This window comes from Emys orbicularis, chromosome 3, assembly GCF_028017835.1.
Source record: "Emys orbicularis isolate rEmyOrb1 chromosome 3, rEmyOrb1.hap1, whole genome shotgun sequence".
NCBI lineage: Eukaryota > Metazoa > Chordata > Testudines > Emydidae > Emys > Emys orbicularis.
In genome coordinates this window covers 157,583,788-157,602,174 of record NC_088685.1, presented here as the reverse complement: position 1 = coordinate 157,602,174, position 18,387 = coordinate 157,583,788, and the positions used below count along the sequence as shown (strand labels likewise).

Here is an 18,387-nt window from a genome sequence, read left to right as displayed (position 1 = left end):
TGGTACAGCTATGCAATACCATTAGAAACAAACATTTTATAATTGATCTTGCAATGAGTTTGGTATTCTGAGCTATGTCTAATAACTCTGGTCAAACATTTCATTCTTCATTTCCTGTAAACCAATCCATGGATTTGTCTTGATTCATGCAGCTAATCTTTCTCCCTTTGGTGGATAGACTGTTGCAATCTACCAGAAATAATAAAAAAAAAAAAAAAAAAAGGTAAGAATACAATAGACCAAATTCTGCCTTCTGCTACAGATTCAGTTCCTGTTTGCAATGTTATGTACCAATCAATACTGATCACCTTTGTTAGGAGCAAAATATGTTTGCACAATTCTACACTGAGTCAATAGGAAATGCAATTCACAGAATTTTGACCCTATTATATATACTTATTTACCTCAAGGCACTGTTTACACAAAGAAAAAAACCAGTTATTGACAAGATTTTTGCTATACCTCTGTCAATCAGGGCTGAAGATTGTTTGGCTGATAGTGGTCAGATCATTTTCAACACCATTACAGAAAGCATGTCTACTATTTGTTGGCGGGAGAAGAGGAGGGATGGTACTGTGGACAAAGCAAAGGACTGAAGAATCAGGAGTTCTAGTTTTAATCCCATCCCTGTAACGCACTTCTTATGTAGTTTTGGAAAAATCTGTGCCTGAGTTTCTTCCTAATTAAAATGGATATGCTAAAACTTCTCTACCCTACGGGGTATTCTGAGGTTGAAACGGAAACCATCCACTGGGTCTGGACCACTTAAAATACATTAGAAATAGTTTCAAGTATTACCACCTTCCTCTGAGTTCTTGTGTCAGTTGTGGGTATATAAATAACTTATTCTATCTTTTAAAATGTTTTTCTCATCTGAAGCTATGTGGAAAACCCACACAAGCAGAGCAAAAGGACTTGTTCCAGGGACACCGTGAACCTGTCTGTATACAAAGTGCTATCAAATGCATGAAGTAAATGAACTAATTTTTTTCCTAATCTCTTTCAGATATAGTAATCTTAACTCTTATCTGTAACAGTAGTAAGTTTAAAAAAAATTGGGACAGAAGTGTGATTATAGTCTCAGATTGGAGGCTCTGTGTAAGTGCAAAGTAGTTTAATAGTAAGCTGAACCTGTGATATGTTCTACTGGACTCGTCTGCCTAATTCCTTTTCTGTTAAAAATATCACACAATTGAAAAACTTCCAAGGTTTAAAAAGCCCCTTAGAGTTGGAGCAGTTTACGGATGATATCAAAACAGTAAGTATAACACTCTGTAGGATTCCTAATGCCAACATTTCAATCCCCTTTGCACTAATGGAAAAATGGATATTAAAGAGAATTTATTATGTCACCATTTATTATTTAGATAAATTAATCCCACTCCTTCAAAGATGTATGCATGTATTTAATGTTTCACACTGTGAGTAGTGCCCAGTGGTTAAGCACATGTGTAAATCTTGGTAGATTTGGGCCTTCTACATTTTTATAAAATGAATCTACCAAAAGATAATCATCTAAAGCATGATCCAGTCTTAATATTTAATTTAAAAATGAACAAATACCTACTTTGTATGATGGAGATGTCTCAGATACAATAAAAGCTATCCAAGATTTTGGGGTGGGAGGTGGGTTAGAAAAAAAACAATTGATTTCATGAGTGATCAAGTTCAGAATATATATATGATAGAGGGCTGCACTGTTTTGTTTTTTTTTAAACCCTGAACTTGTGTTGCTCACAACAGTAATCTTAAAACTCAGATAAGCATAATTTATTCTTATTGTTGCTTCTAACAACCAGGAAATGTTAGAAAGGAATTTTCAGAATTAATTTGAGACATTAATATTGGACAACTTCTTGCTTATAGTAGTATATATTCATCAACAATCCGCTGAAGTCAGTGAGTAGCTATGAATAAAAGTTAACAGGATTTGTCAACTCCCAGAAGAGTTAGAATTGAGAACAGTTAAGGAGACAAGGATAATTTCAATAGACGTAGAACATCCTTAGTTCATTCAGCCACAGTGTGTTTAGATTAATACTAACAAGAAAGGGTAATTTGCAACAAAAAATCATAAAAATAGTCTGTTATTGTGATAGTGAATTTCGTCTAACAAGACTTCAGAATAGTTTGGTGAAACAAAACATACTGCTCTTTATTACAAGTATGTAAAGAACCATGGAAGGAACTCAGAATACTTTTGGAAAAGATGCTTTAAGATAAAACGTGAGCTGTTCAAACAGACGGATGTGCTTTCTGATACTAAAACGTCTGAGACCTGTCTCCTAATAAGGGTTTACTCAAAATACACTCATTTATTTTACCAAGAATAGCACACAATCTGGATAGAGTTCTGGTTACAAATGGGATTGTTAACTGGTTGCACAACACTGCTAAATCCTTGGAGGTCAAGAAAATTGACTTAATAAATGTTCACAATTCAAAACTAAAACATGCTTGGCACTAATTACCACATTTGTTGGTAGTCTCTGTCTAGGTGCCTATATGGCCCCCATTCCCATAAATCTGAGTCTTAATAGAGTGTCCAAGGATTTAATAGGCATGAAGACTACACTGTAGTCTTATTACTAGAAAAGCTTCACCATACTGCTCTGCCAGTGTTTCTCCAGGTTAGAGATAAGCAACCTTGGCAGGGCAGCTAAAAGAGCTTTTATTGCTGCCATTTATGCTATCCGAATTCTGTAGATAAATAAAGCGATGGAGATTCTAGTCTCCTTTCACAAGCACTACATTCATACTTTCCAAAACTAACATGCAAGCGGAATATGAAGTGGCTTGTTTCTCACTTTATGTTAAGCTTTTGGTTAAGTGACAGACCTCTTACATACAGAGCAAGGGAAAAGCAGAGTTTAGTCCCACTTTGTACAGAACTCAGTCCTGCAGCAGAGGTGTGTGCTTTAGAAATGCTGATATATTAGATGTGCTAGACCAGTGGTTCTCAAACTTTTGTACTGGTGACCCCTTTCACATAGCAAGCCTCTGAGTGCAAACCTGCCCCCCCCCTTATACGTTAAACACTTTTAATATATTTAACACCATTATAAATACAGGAGGCAAAGCGGGGCTTGGGGTGGAGGCTGACAGCTCGCGACCTCCCCCCTCCCCATGTAATAACCTCATGACCCCCTGAGGGGTCCCAACCCCCGTGCTATACAGATACAGCAGATTCCAAGGTAATAAAGCGACTTGCAATACTAAACTGTACCTTGGGAATAACAGCAAGGAGAAGGATCAACTAGCATTTTTTCAACTGGGAAAGTGTCCTTCAATTCCTGAGATACATGTTGCTCCATGATCTCCAAAGTCCCAGTGGATGAAGACGATGAGGATGATAATCCCAGTCCTACAAATCTTCCTTTCTTACCACAAAGCGAACAATCTGCTGGTGTGGCACTTGGTCCCCGGGGCAGCTGCACTTCATCTCTGCTATAATTTCTGACAGCCCCACTGTGATGCATGGAACGTTCTCGCTGCCATATATAATGTGATGGAGCAATAGCCATTACCTAGATTAGAAAAATCTTAATTATGTATGGAACCAGTGTCAGAAAAACAACAAGCAAATACTATACAACTGAAATGAAGAGAAACCTATTTCTATTTCTAAGTATATGTTTGTCCTGGAAGATGGTACCTCTCTATGAAACTGAACATTATGGAGGAAAGAACAAGTTTGAAAATACCTCCTCTGTGCAAAAATTAGTTGGTGATGCAATAATCACTTTAATTTCTAATTAATGTAGGGATTCAAGGAAGAAAAGCCACATTCAGTTTCCATCATATCTGTGTCTGAGAAATACACATCATTGGTTTAGAGTGGTAGGGAAGTTAGAAGTGCTCTTTGCTGGCTGAACCGCTCTGAATAACTTAATTAAAATTCCCTTAACTTTACAGTTTGACAAAGTCTTGTGCCATTCCACTTATGCAGTTTAAAAACCCAGTGTAAACTGTATCATGCTTTCCAACAATTGATGATGCCATAGTTTCAATATGGAACCTCCTAACAGAAAAAATAGTTTGTTTGGGGAATTTTTTTGTTTCCTCAATCTTAAATCTGGTATCAGTTCTCGCTGTGCTAGGCTGTAACTATGCAGTTTCACAATATTTAATGGAAATAGATAAGCTCCCATCTTTTCCAAATCCAAACAGAAAATGTATTTCACTACTTTCTGTAGTTCAATCCCTCATGTCATTACAGGGCCCTTCCTGGCAGTAGGAATAAATCCAAACAGAGAATACTGAGGAACAGTATTTATCAGGGTGACTTTTTTTCCCTTTTCTGTTAAGCTCAGGTTTGAAAAAAAGGATGAAATAATGCAACAGCAATTAAGGGGTTGTTAAAACACCTTGAATTTTTAGAAATAAAGGGTAAAATCCTGGCCTTACTGAAGTCAAATGGAGTTTTGCTGTTGAGTTCACTTGGGCTAGGATTTCACCCAAAGTATTGGATTTTTATCTAAAAATTGAAATTGACAATTTTCTTAGTTTGAAAAATGAAATAATTCTAAACTGAATGAGGTGACTTGTATAATCAGTTTCAACTTTGCTGCAAATTCCTTCATTCAGGACCAATAGTAAATAGGGTATTTGTATAAGACACAAGGACTCTGGTCAGCAAAAACTCATGGAGCAACTTTGGTAGTGAATGCTGAGTGGCACAATGTAAAACTTTCCAAGTGCAAGGTGGACTGGCTATGTGGGCAAATTTTTAAAAATTTGGATATGGAGTTTACCCTAAAAACAGAGGCCTAGATCCACAAAGGTAGTTAAGCATGAAACCCCAGACTTAGGCACCCAATGGCTTCAGTCCTAGTTTTTGGCTCTACTGCGATCCACAAAACTCCCACCAAGCCCTGTGGGAGCCTAAACTCACTCAGCATCTAAGTTTTCAGGGTAAAAGTTCCTGAGGTGTCAGAGGCCTGGTCTACACTACGAGTTTAGGTCGAATTTAGCAGCGTTAAATCGAATTAAGCCTGGACACGTCCACACGACGAAGCCCTTTTTTTCGACTTAAAGGGCCCTTTAAACCGATTTCTTTACTCCACCTCTGACGAGGGAATTAGCGCTGAAATCGGCCTTTCCGGGTCGGATTTGGGGTAGGGTGGACGGAATTTGACAGTATTGGCCTCCGGGAGCTATCCCAGAGTGCTTCATTGTGACCGCTCTGGACAGCACTCTCAACTCAGATGCATGGACCAGGTAAACAGGAAAAGCCCCGCGAACCTTTGAATTTCATTTCCTGTTTGCCCAGTGTGGAGAGCACAGGTGACCACGCAGAGCTCATCAGCACAGGTAACCATGATGGAGTCCCAGGATCGCAAAAGAGCTCCAGCATGGACCGAACGGGAGGTACGGGATCTGCTCGCCATATGGGGAGATGAATCAGTGCTAGCTGAACTCCGTTGCAGTAAACGAAATGCCAAAACATTAGAAAAAGTCTCAAAGGGCATGAGGGACAGAGGCCATAACAGAGACGCACAGTAGTGCCGCGTGAAAATTAAAGAGCTAAGGCAAGCCTACCACAAAGCCAGAGAGGCAAACGGAAGGTCCGGGGCAGAGCCGCAGACATGCTGCTTCTACGCGGAGCTGCATGCCATGCTAGGGAGTGCAGCCACCACTACCCCAACCCTGTACTTTGACTCCATCAATGGAGAATCACGCAACAGGGAAACGGGTTCGGGATACGAGGAAGATGATGATGAAGACAATGAAGATAGCTCACAGCAAGGAAGCGGAGAAACCGGTTTTCCCAACAGCCAGGATATGTTTATCACCCTGGACCTGGAACCAGTAACCCCCGAACTCACCCAAGGCGTGCTCCCAGACCCTGAGGGCACACAAGGGACCTCTGGTGAGTGTACCTTTGTAAATATTACACATTGTTTAAAAGCAAGCGTGTTTAATGATTAATTTGCTCTGGCAATCGCAGCCAGTACAGCTACTGGAAAAGTCTGTTAACGTGTATGGGGATGGAGCGGAAATCCTCCAGGGACATCTCCAGAAAGCTCTCCTTCATGTACTCCCAAAGCCTTTGCAAAAGGTTTCTGGGGAGGGCTGTCTTATCCCGTCCTATATGGTAGGACACTTTACCACGCCAGGCCAGTAGCACGTAGTCTGGAATCATTGCATAACAAAGCATGGCAGAGTATGGTCCTGGTGTTTGCTGGCATGCAGACAACATCCATTCCTTATCTCTCTTTGTTATCCTCAGGAGAGTGATATCATTCACGGTCATCTGGTTGAAATGGGGTGATTTTATTAAGGGGACATTCAGAGGTGCCCGTTCCTGCTCGGCTGAACAGAAATATTCCCTGCTGTTAGCCACACGGTGGGGGGTAGGGGTGAAGTGATCATCCCAGAGAATTGAGTATGGGGGGGAGGGAGGTTAGTTGGGTTTGTGTGTGATGAAGGTTAAAAAAGCCAAAAGACTGTGGCTTACCATGGCTGCCTGCAAGCCAAATTCTGTTGCCTGGCACTGCGTGAGTGATCTCTCACACCAAACCGGCAGGCCCTCAATATAAGAGGAAAAATGCGACCTTGTAACGAAAGCACACGTGCTGTGTAATGTGAACAGCAAAATTTAACGTGAAAGAGTGTACCCATTGTTCTCTAAAATGTGTCTTTTTAACCACCTCTCCCTTTTCCTCCACCAGCTGCAAATGTTTCTCCTTTGCAGAGGCTAGTGAAGATTAGAAGGAGAAAACGGCGGACTCGGGATGATATGTTCTCGGAGCTCCAGATGACCTCCCACGCTGACAGAACACAGCAGAATGCGTAGAGGCAGACAATGTCAGAGTGCTAAAAAAGCACAATATGAACGAGAGGAGAGGTGGCGGGCTGAATCACGGGCTGAAGAGAGCAAGTGGCGGGCTGAAGAGGATAGGTGGCGTCAGCTTGCTGACAGAAGGCAAGAGTCGATGCTCTGGCTGCTGGAGCATCAAAATGATATGCTCCAGCGTATGGTTGAGCTGCAGGAAAGGCAGCAGGAGCAGAGACCGCCGCTACAGCCCCTCTGTAACCAACAGCCCTCCTCCCCAAGTTCCGCAGCCTCCTCACCCAGACGCCCAAGAACGTGGTGGGGGGGCCTCTGGCCACCCAGCCACTCCACCCCAGAGGATTGCCCAAGCATCAGAAGGCTGGCCTTCAATAAGTGTTAAAGTTTTAAAGTGCAGTGTGTCCTTGTCCTTCCTTCCTCCCCCACCCCTCCCGGGCTACCTTGGCAGTTATCCCCCTGTTTGTGTGATGAATTAATAAAGAATGCATGAATGTGAAGTAACAATGACTCTGCAAGCGGTGCTCGAAGGGGGGAGGGGAGGGTGGTTAACTTACAGGGAAGTAGAGTGAACCGGGGGAGGGGGGGGGCAGTTCATCAAGGAGAAACAAACAGAAGTTTCACACCATAGCCTGGCCAGTCACAAAACTGGTTTTCAAAGCTTCTCTGATGCGCACTGCGCCCTGCTGTACTCTTCTAACCGCCCTGGTGTCTGGCTGCATGTAATTAGCGGCCAGGCGATTTGCCTCAACCTCCCACCCCGCCATAAATGTCTCCCCCTTACTCTCACAGATATTGTGGAGCGCACAGCAAGCAGCAATAACAATGGGGATATTGGTTTCGCTGAGGTCTATCCGAGTCAGTAAACTGCGCCAGTGCACTTTTAAACATCCAAATGCACATTCTACCACCATTCTGCACTTGCTCAGCCTATAGTTGAACAGGTCCTGACTACTGTCCAGGCTGCCTGTGTACGGCTTCATGAGCCATGGCATTAAGGGGTAGGCTGGATCCCCAAGGATAACTATAGGCATTTCAACATCCCCAACGGTTATTTTCTGGTCCGGGAAGAAAGTCCCTTCCTCCAGCTTTTGAAACAGACCAGAGTTCCTGAAGACACGAGCATCATGTACCTTTCCCGGCCATCCCACGTTGATGTTAGTGAAATGTCCCTTGTGAGCCACCAGGGCTTGCAGCAGCATTGAAAAGTACCCTTTTCGGTTTATGTACTCGCTGGCTTGGTGCTCCGGTGACAGGGATATGGGTTCCGTCTATCGCCCCACCACAGTTAGGGAATCCCATTGCAGCAAAGCCATCCACTATGACCTACATGTTTCCCAGAGTCACTACCCTTGATATCAGCAGCTCTTTAATTGCATTGGCTACTTGGATCACAGCAGCCCCCACAGTAGATTTGCCCACTCCAAATTGATTCCCGACTGACCGGTAGCTGTCTGGCGTTGCAAGCTTCCACAGGGCTATCGCCACTCGCTTCTCAACTGTGAGGGCTGCTCTCATCCTGGTATTCTGGCGCTTCAGGGCAGGGGAAAGCAAGTCACAAAGTTCCATGAAAGTGCCCTTACGCATGCGAAAGTTTCGCAGCCACTGGGAATCGTCCCACACCTGCAACACGATGCGGTCCCACCAGTCTGTGCTTGTTTCCCGGGCCCAGAATCGGCGTTCCACGGCATGAACCTGCCCCATTAACACCATGATTTGCACATTGCTGGGTCTCGTACTTTGTGAGAGGTCTATGTCCATGTCTATTTCTTCATCACTCTCGTCGCTGCGCTGCAGTCGCCTCCTCGCCTGGTTTTGCCTTGGCAGGTTCTGGCTCTGCATATACTCCAGGATAATGCGCGTGGTGTTCACAGTGCTCATAATTGCCACGGTGATCTGAGCGGGCTCCATGATCCCAGTGCTATGGCGTCTGGGCTCAAAAAAGCCGCAAAACAGAGGGAGGGAGGAAGGGACGACTGATGACATGGCTTACAGGGAATTAAAATCAACGAAGGTAGCTGTGCATCAGGGAGAAACACAAACAACTGTCACACAGAATGGCCCCCCCAAAGATTGAACTCAAAACCCTGGGTTTAGCAGGCCGTTGATTTCACGGAGGGAGTGGGAAGCAAATGAATACAGAACAAATCTGGTCCATCTATCTTTTACATCTTAGGCTGGCAGCAGACGGTGCAGCATGACTGATAGCCATCGGCATCTTCTGGGTGCTTGGCAGAAAATGCTGCATTACGACTGCTAGCCATCATCGTCAAGACAGTGCAATAGGACTGCCGGCAGGACTGAGTCTCCAGGAGACAAAACATGTCTGCCCAGGCGCCTCTGACCGAACTCACTGAGGAGTACGATGATGACGGATACCAACCGTAATACAGCATCTGCTGCCAAAAGGCAAGGAGCTGCTGCTGTATAGCAATGCAGTCCCACATCTGCCAGCACCCAGATAGCCGATGACGGCTACCAGTCATACTGCACCGTCTACTGCCAAAAGGCAATTAGCTGCTGCTGTGTAGCAATGCAGTACCACGTCTGCCGGCACCCAGATGACATATGGTGACGGTGAGCTGAGCTGAGCGGGCTCCATGCTTGCCGTGGTATGACGTCTGCACAGGTAACCCAGGAAAAAGGCGCAAAACGATTGTCTGCCATTGCTCTCACGGAGCGGGGGGGCCTGACGACATGTACCCAGAATCCCCCGCGACACTGTTTTGGCCTCATCAGGCATTGGGATCTCAACCCAGAATTCCAATGGGCAGCGGAGACTGCGGGAACTGTGGGATAGCAACCCACAGTGCAACGCTCCGGAAGTTGACGCTAGCCTCGGTACTGTGGACGCAGTCCGCCGACTTAATGCACTTGGAGCATTTATGTGGGGACGCACACAATCGACTGTATAAAAACGATTTCTAAACAACCGACTTCTATAAATTCGACCTAATTTCGTAGTGTAGACATACCCTAAGTTTCTGCCTCTGGGCATGCACACTGCTGCCTCACTCTAGGTATCCAGGCACCTGTCTCCCACCTAAGTGCCAGAGCAATTCACAAGCTCGGGGAAGATATGCATTCATCCCCCTAAATCATGTGAGGGGCCCAATCCAGAAGGTGTGCTCATAGGCCACCTACCAAATCAGGTCCCATTCAAAATCTGTGCAGAGGAGGTGGTAGTGGTGCCTGGCTTATAACATTTATCTCTTTGGTAAGAGCACCCAGTGGGAGACTCAGGTTCAATTCTTCCCTCTGCCAGAGTGGGAGAAAAGAGGTGGGAGAGCCCTGTTCAAATCCTGTCTTCCCTTCTGGGTTTCCCACATCCCAGGTGATTGCTCTAACCACTGCGATAAATGTTATAAGATGAGCAGCACCATCTCCTCCTCCTCTGGCCGTTTTGTGTAGAGTGAGGCAGGGGCCTAACTCATTCCTGGAAAAAACTATTTAGGTAGCTAAGCCACCTGACTCTAAGAGACAGGTTCCTATATGTGGATTGTTAGGAAGAGATAGGCGCGTCCCTGAGGCCTAGATTTAGGCACTTATTTCCATGACACCATTTTGCATACCCCTCTCATTGGCTAACTTAGGCAGCTCCGCACCTAACATGCTGGCTTTTGTAGATCATATTTAAGGCACCTATCTCGTCCCATTCATTATATAGGGACCCTAGGCGCCTAATTTAGGCTTTGTGGATTATGGTGGTATTCCTGTGGTTTTATAGGCACCTAGAAGTTAGGTGCCACAATGCTCATAGTTGCAAGCCTAAGTCCCTTTCTGAATCCAGGCCAGAGTTCCTAAGAATGCATATTAAATGCAAAGGAAAATAATCCGTTTCAAAACAGAATAGGCAAATCATTAAATTTCAGCTGCTTTTTCCCCCTTAATCCCTGGTTTATCAATACATTTCTGTTAAAGAAAATGTACGTAATATATATCCGACCAGATCCTCAACTGGTGTAAATAGCTCAAGAATCGAATGCATGAAAAGCCTGCCTACCTCTTCACAGCAACGTCTGCTTACAATAGCCCTGTAGTCAATTCTACCCCAGAGCTGGTCTCTTAACTTTAAGAAATTAGGGAAAAGCTTCCGCCAGGTTTTTCCCAAAGCCCATGGAAAAATTTCATACTTGGACTCTTCATCATCTTCTTCGACTGTATTTGCGAGATACCTACAAAAATATATATTAAGGATCTCCAACCTTGAGTCATCACATCACATGATTTTAACTTTATACACCTTTAAAATAATTCCTTACTTCCACTAGTTTGGGGAAATTTGCCACCAAACTTTAGACTTCTCCCAGGATGACAGGAATTTTCTGGTTTACTTCAATCCATTAATACAAATGTATATGAAACAGTCATAAAAATTGGCTTTGTGCTAAAGTTCACTGGATGGGCACATACATTAAATATCATCCAGTTTCACTGCTTTTGCCAAATCAACAGGGCATCCTCACATTAAAATGAATAGTTTTAGATTGACTCCTTAGGATATGAGGCACAAATACATTGTCTGAGGTTTAAAAGTTTAAAGAAAATGTCAGTGATAGATCTGCTTCAAAACTAAGGCTTTACAGGCCTTGTCTACATGTGAAAATTGTACTTCCTAAACCAAGTCTGTTTAGAAACCAGGAAGCAAAAAAATATTCAGCATTAATAAAGCAGCAAAATAAATAAAAACATACAATAGGTACAACACCATTTTTAAGGAGAACCCACTTTTTTTAACATCCACCTTTCTCCATTCTTTCAGAAAATGATATTTCTTGTTCCTTGGTTTTGTCCCTCCTACATCCCCACTCCCGACCACAGGCAAATATTGTTACCTCCTATCTAGAGCCACAAATCCACCATAATCAGTTATCAGTACTGCTTGCTAAAGGGTCATGAAAGTTTAGCAGCCCAGACACAAAAGTCCAGGTTCACAAAAGGAACAAGGCACTTAACTCCCCACTTTAGGTTCTTAAGTCAAAAATTTAGGCACCAGTGAGGTCCTCAAAACCCCTGGTTCAGCAGCCACTTAACCCAATAAGCACCTAAATTCACTCAGCATCTAAATTTTCACTGTAAAAGTCCTCTACGTGCCTACATTTCTGCCTCTGGGCATGCGCACTGCTGCCTCACTCTAGGTGTCCAGACACCTATCTAATGCCTAAGCTCCCATGAGATCCTCTAACCAGGTGAAGATAAGTGTTCCCCTGCCTATCTCACCTTCAGGGCCCAATCTGGCAGATGTGATCAGAGCATGCCTATTGGATTGGGGCCCATACAAAACTGAGGAGGCAGCAGAGATGGCAGCACCATCTTTCAGCCTAGTGGGATTAGAGCACTCACTCGGGATGTGGGAGACTTGAGTTGCATACTCCCCTCTGCCTGATCAGGTGAAAGGATTTACATAGGAATTTCCCATCTCTCAAAGGAGTGTCTTAGCCACTGGCCTAGGGGATATTCTGATGTGGGTTGCTGGCAGTTTCTCCTGTTGAAGCTGTCCATTTTGGATAAATATTTAAATAGTCATTAGGTCAGAAAGAGAGAGAGAATGATTCTATAGCCTGGAGGATAAGCCACTAATGTGGGAGACCCAGAATTGAGTGCCCCTGCTCCAGTAAGTGTTGCCATCTTTGCCACTTGGTTTCACACACATTTGCTGACAGCAGAGACATGGAGAGACACAGGAATCATGGGTTCCATTCCAGGCTCTGGAAGGGAGTGTGCTCTAGAAGGCACATACTGTTCTGCCCCTTTCCCTGAAATTTGATCCCTTCTGCCCTGTCTGTCTCCTCCCCACAACTGGATCCTTGTTGCAGTGCCATTCACCCGGTCTATCCAATCCAGTCTCCACTCCTCAGGCTTCTTATCCTAGTCTTCTTACCCAGACAGTCCCAGCTGTCCTCCATCCAGCCCCAACTCCTTGTCCCCCGTCCCCATGCCCTGACAATCCAAGTTCCCCCTTCCAGCTCCTCAACCAATCAGTCTCTCCCTCCTCCCCACTGTATCCAAGTTACAGTCTCCCTCCGAAGGATCCTCATCTAATCTCAGTCTCCCTCTCCACCTGTCTCTGATTCCTTTTCCCAGTTTCTTTTCTCCTTCCACACCCCAGCTCGTTGTCAGATCTGTCTCTCTTCCACCTCCTGCCCCCACTCCTCCAACTGGTTCCTAGTCTCAGTCTCCTTGTCCAGCCAGTCCTAGTCTCCCTCTTTCCCCAGTTCCACATCTGATCTCAGTGTTTTCCCCGACCAACTGGCTCCAAGTCCCCCCACATTTCCCCCAATGGTCCCTGGTCCCAGTCTGCTTGCCCAATTCATCCCAGCCTCCCCGTTCAACCAGTCCTAGCCTGCTCTTTCCTCTTTGGTTCCCAATCTCCTTGCCCAGCCAGTCCTCATCTCCCACCTTCAACTCTCAGTCACAGTTTCTCTCCCCTCTCCAATCCCAGTCTCATGAGACTCCTTGTCCCAATCTACTCCTTTCCCTCTCCCAGGTCTGATCTGTCTCCTCTGCATTTGAATCAGACATCTTTCTCCATGCTGCCTGGGTCCCAACTGTGATAAAGACGCAGTGGTGGGGAAGAGCACAGTAAGAGCACAGGAGAGAGAGACTCCCTTCCTCTCAGTTCCAGTGCCCAGTCCTGCCCCCAAGCCAGGAGGAGCCATTATAGGGAAAGTTGTTCTGAGGCTCTGTAGCTGCACCATGCTCAGTTGCTCTGTGGGGATGGTGCAGGTGCAGACTTGTCAGCTAGGAGCTGTGAGAATCTTGAGCTTGCTTCATGAGGGCAGAATTTTTGGAGATTACAGCTGCTAACATTAAAGAAGTGTCTACTGAACAACATGTATGAACTGCAATTTTTAAAGGCTTATAATTTGGCCATATTTGGGCAGATTTTCACAGGGATAGCAAAAGGCACTCTCTTAATACAAAGGCAATCCCCTTGCCAAATTTCAATACCCTGCTTCAAAGTCTGGGGGCGCTATTCAAAGAAAAGATCTCAAGAAGTTTTTAACCTGGGCAAATTAATGTATTTTTCTCTAGCCTGCTCGTATGGGGAAGGGTTGTGATGTGAAACCTCTCCCCATAAGAATCCTAATTTATAAATCAAAGTTATTAATGGAATAAACACAGAACTAAATCAATGAAAAAACATGTTATAATTCAACCAAGTATTTAAAGAATACTTACAGAGCAACAAAGAAATTAAGTCTGGTGTGCTCATTTATACTGAAGCTAGCCCTCTTGAAATAAACAAAAGTCATTGCCAAAAGATACTGTTAGAAAAACATAAAATATTAAAATAGAACATTAGTATTCTTTTGTTTTCTATATAAAATTTCCTAAAAGGACGTAGCATCTTTTAAATCTGTTTCTGACATCACCACAAGATTATATTTTATTAATGTCCCACACTCAGAAAAGTCTAATTTGTTTCCTATGTTACTTTGCCAGAAGCTGTGTGACTACATTAGAAAGCAGAATATGGTTTATGTTCATATTACAATATCAAGTGATTAAAAGTAAAAGACACAAAAAGTGGCCAACTAACCAAAACTATACCAAATTCACCTTATCTGCAATTTTACAGCAGCAGTCCATCCACAGGAAATCTTGAATTAGATCATCATCTGCAACAAAAAACAGCGGTGATATTTCAATTGAAAAAATGATTTTGTTTTTATTGGGTGGGGAGGGGAGGAAGCATTTGTTTCTACAGATATAGCTACAGATGGGCATTTTATCAAGCCAAAGAAAAGAAGATTGGCTGGACTGATCAGTAGGGAGCAGAGCAGCTGACAGAAGAGATAGGTTAGGCTTAGAAAAAAATCTGAACAACAAAAGCAAAAAGAAAAGCCATAACAAAGGCAAAGTGGAGAACACAAAGAACCAAATTCTCTGTTAACATTAGTGAGTGCAACTCAACCGAAAGCCACTGTACGGTGTTTTTCTCTGTTTATTTTATTCCCTACACTCTTAATGGGTTGTATATAATTTACATTATAATTTACAATTATTTCTGATTAACCATACAGTTTTGAGAATCTCTGCACTCTGACAACCATTAGTAAGCAAAACGAATTTGGTGGTTTGCCTAATCAATGTACCACTTTTAATAATCATTCTACAAATATGAAAATTTACTGTAATTGGCTACTATAAATTCTCTGCTATGATTGACAACATTTTCAAGTCAGCAACAAAACAGCTTTCCTCTATTTCTCACTCTTTTCAGCTGAAGCAGAAAAAAAACAACAAAAATTATATGGAAGGGAGAAAAATACTAACTTCTCCAAACTCCTTTCTTCCTTCTACATTCATTCCACTTTCCACCATATATAACTACAAGGCTTTTCTTCCCACAATAATGTATTTGCTTACATTGGTGGGAAATTCAGCCTCTTTCAAATCTGTTCTGAAACATAATGTAAAACAAATGTATATTGGCAAAAAGAGCCTTGCTGACCTGTAGGGTGGGATCGGGATGAAGGAAGAAATAAAAGGGAGAGAAAGGAGATGATATGCGTAGGAAGGGTCAAATGATTTTTGTTTTATCTTTTTTAAGCAATGTATTTTCAGCAGTTTGACAGTCCTTTGGTAGTTATTTTTATTTAAAATGTAAATATTTATACATTGAAATATAACAGTTGTGGTGGAGGAATGGGAGTGTTTTCAGTTAACTGAGGAATAATATTCAGCCACTTCAGTGCAAGATATGGCTGTTAACTTATGCATGAGAAGCACTCTCAAGTTATTATATTTAGAAAACATAGTTGCTTATAAAAAGTATTTTAGCATTCAATCAACACATTTTACCCAAAATGTATAATTGTTAACCTACCAAATAGTTTAAAGAAAGCAGTCATTTCCTGACGCTGAATAACCAGACATGCACCTTTTGGACGTTTAGACTTATTACTGTGCACATCTTTTTCACAATTTTCCTGACTGTCTTTAAAAATAGGACGTTTTAGACTAATAGATTTTTTTTGCTGGTGTGATCTAGATGCACTTGACTTTATATGAACAGTGACAGTGCGAGGTGTCTGACAGACCAGATTATGTCTCATTTTTGTAATTGAAGATTCCTGTTAAAATAAAAAAAGACAATATTAACAATACAGATGATTATATAGATAAGTTGCAAAATAAAAGGCACCAATAACTCTTTTTTCTATATCCATTTTGGTGCCAAGAGAAACCATAGATCTAACAAAAAATTCATACACAATTGCTTTGCAGATTCCCTCTCTGTAACTGTATTATTTAGCCTAAGCATTTTCATGTATAGTTTGTATGGAAGATGAAATACAAAACAGTTGTAATGTACTAACATAAGTCCCAATCCTGCAAATACTAATGTAAACAACTTTACATATGAATAGTTCCAACTCAATGTGGCAATTCATATGCATAAAGTTACTTGGGTATAAGTATTCGCATGATTGGGGCCACGATGTGTTATAGTGAGCAATATAATGCACATTCTATTTTTGCTTTTTTGTACCACTCAGATTGTGTGGTCATCTTGTGAAAATAAAATAATAGTTGGCATTAAAGTGCCCATAGTCAAAGATTCTCTCTACATTATATGAAGTTTTATAATAAATATTTTCCCTGTAGGTCATCTGTATTAAACTGTACAATACGAGATTTTACTAGATAAGTATTGTGTGTATTAAAGATTGGAATTGGAAACTTGATTTTTTAAGTGCAAGTATAAATATGTGCTCATGAATGTTAGAGATATATTAAGTTGTATACAGATTTGTCAATACATTTTGCAACTAGAATTTGGACTGAGATCAGCAGTTTAACTTTTATAGGCTAACAAACAATTTCAGCTGGATGCTACCTACCTGTACCAATTCAAATTAATGATGTAGGGGTGAAATTCTAACATAACCCATTACTAACCTTCTGAGCCATCTAGCACCTCGTATTAATAATAAATAATAATAATAATAATAAAAAAACAAAACGGTCAGAACATTATCATCCCAAAAATGGTACGACTCCTCATAAGCCACCCAAGCACCCATGCTATAACACTAGTACTTTGAATTTCTATAGTACCTTTCATCCCAGCATCTCAAAGAACTTTATATCTTCTGAGATAAGGAAAGTGATAATTACCTAAGACTAAGGCCCTATCTTATATCAATATGAATTGTAGACAGGGGCCTTACTTGAGGTAAAACTCTCCCATAGAGGAAGAGACTTCATCATTCTTTTCTCATTCAGAATTTCCAGTGAAATATCCCGTATTAAAAAGGTTGTATGATCAGACCTATAGTAATCAAAGGCATCTTTATTTTTACTTTATTTGCAATTAGTGACAAAGGACTGGAAGGGGCCTCCTGAATCAGAGTCCAGTCTCCTGCTACTGCACGCAACCAATTTATATAATTCCAATCATAAATGTATGAAGCTCCATCTAAATCTAGTTAAATTGTTTGCTCCCACAATTCCTATTGGAAGACTGTTCCTGAACCTCACTCCTCTGATGGTATAAAACGTTCTTCTAATTTCCAGCCTAAATTTATTCACGGCCAGTTTATACCCATTTGTTCTTTTCTCAACATTGTTCTTTAGCTTAACTGTGTGCTCATAAATAATACCAATGGAATTAAATTATTGGCAATTTTAACAAACTGTTATTAAATTCAAGCACAACATAATGTTACAGTAACAATAAGGTCCTGAACTATTTTTATAACATATGTTTCTGAAATGTTGCAAGTACAGCTTGGACAGAGAAAACTCCCCCTTAAACAGATTATCAAGAAAGTCAAGCTTTTAGATAAAGTGAGGTTGCATACAATTTCAGCTTCAAGAAGATACCAGAATGAGGGTGAGCAGAATATTCTTGGGTGGAGGGTGGGAAGAGAAGAGAAGTGTAATCCCCTGGCGAAGAAAAATAATTGGGGGTGGGAGAGGTGAAATGGTCTGTTAATCACCACAATAGGAGGAAGAAGGGACTGCTAATCTCTAGGAAAAGAAAGGAGCAATCTTTGGTAGCAAACACAAGGGGAGGGAAGTATTCTTTAGAGAGGATGTTAATGCCCAGGGGAAATTATCCATCTCTCCCTTACCCCCAACATAATCCTCTTTTCTCAGATTTATCCCTGCACAAAATACAGAGATTTCTTAAAAGAGCAGCTTGTGCAGGGCCAAAATAAGACATAGGCACTACAGGCCCATGTCAAGGGCCTCAGCTCCTGGAATCATGGGATTGCATCAGAATCTGAGCTTTTTGTTTTTAAGTAAATTTCTAGCCTGGTGGTTGTGAAATTAAGTTGGAGCCTGTGGCCCAGGTCTCACTGATGTGGTGACGTACATCTGAGTCTGTAGAGAGCCTGAGAGGGTGCAAATGTCCCCGTGCGGCTCATTGGGGAGTAACTGCCAAGACCCAGTGCTCTGCCGAGCCCTGCCAAAGCCACTTCAGCAGCAGCAGGAGGAGAAAAGCCCAGCAAGCCCAGCACAGCTGCCCTCGCCAAGTACTCACTAAAGGAGCCCCATGCCCCTGCCACTCTGGGGAGAAAGGGGGCCCGCGAGAGCCCCAGGACCCTGTGCAGGGTGAGCCGTGGGCCTGGCCGTGT

General features: G+C 42.5%; 1 protein-coding gene across 1 annotated transcript; it reads right to left on the bottom strand.

Annotated features, from left to right (window-relative positions):
• Window positions 1-17: 17 nt before the first annotated feature.
• On the bottom strand, window positions 18-15,855 carry SPDYA (speedy/RINGO cell cycle regulator family member A). The gene is made up of 6 exons (XM_065402095.1): window positions 15,627-15,855; window positions 14,357-14,415; window positions 13,976-14,061; window positions 10,797-10,968; window positions 3,217-3,527; window positions 18-179 (listed from the first exon to the last, which is right to left on the bottom strand). Exons 1-6 carry the CDS (start codon window positions 15,853-15,855, stop codon window positions 101-103), a joined length of 936 nt encoding a protein of 311 aa, XP_065258167.1. The 3' UTR covers window positions 18-100.
• Window positions 15,856-18,387: the final 2,532 nt, after the last annotated feature.

Excerpts from the sequence above, each read along its gene's own strand:
- SPDYA (XM_065402095.1), bottom strand. The coding sequence starts at position 15,855 with ATGAGACATAATCTGGTCTGTCAGACACCTCGCACTGTCACTGTTCAT. Across the intron at positions 14,062-14,356 it reads GCTGTAAAATTGCAGATAAG|TATCTTTTGGCAATGACTTT; the intron begins GTGAATTTGGTA and ends TTTTTCTAACAG. Across the intron at positions 3,528-10,796 it reads GCAGACGTTGCTGTGAAGAG|GTAATGGCTATTGCTCCATC; the intron begins GTAGGCAGGCTT and ends TTTCTAATCTAG.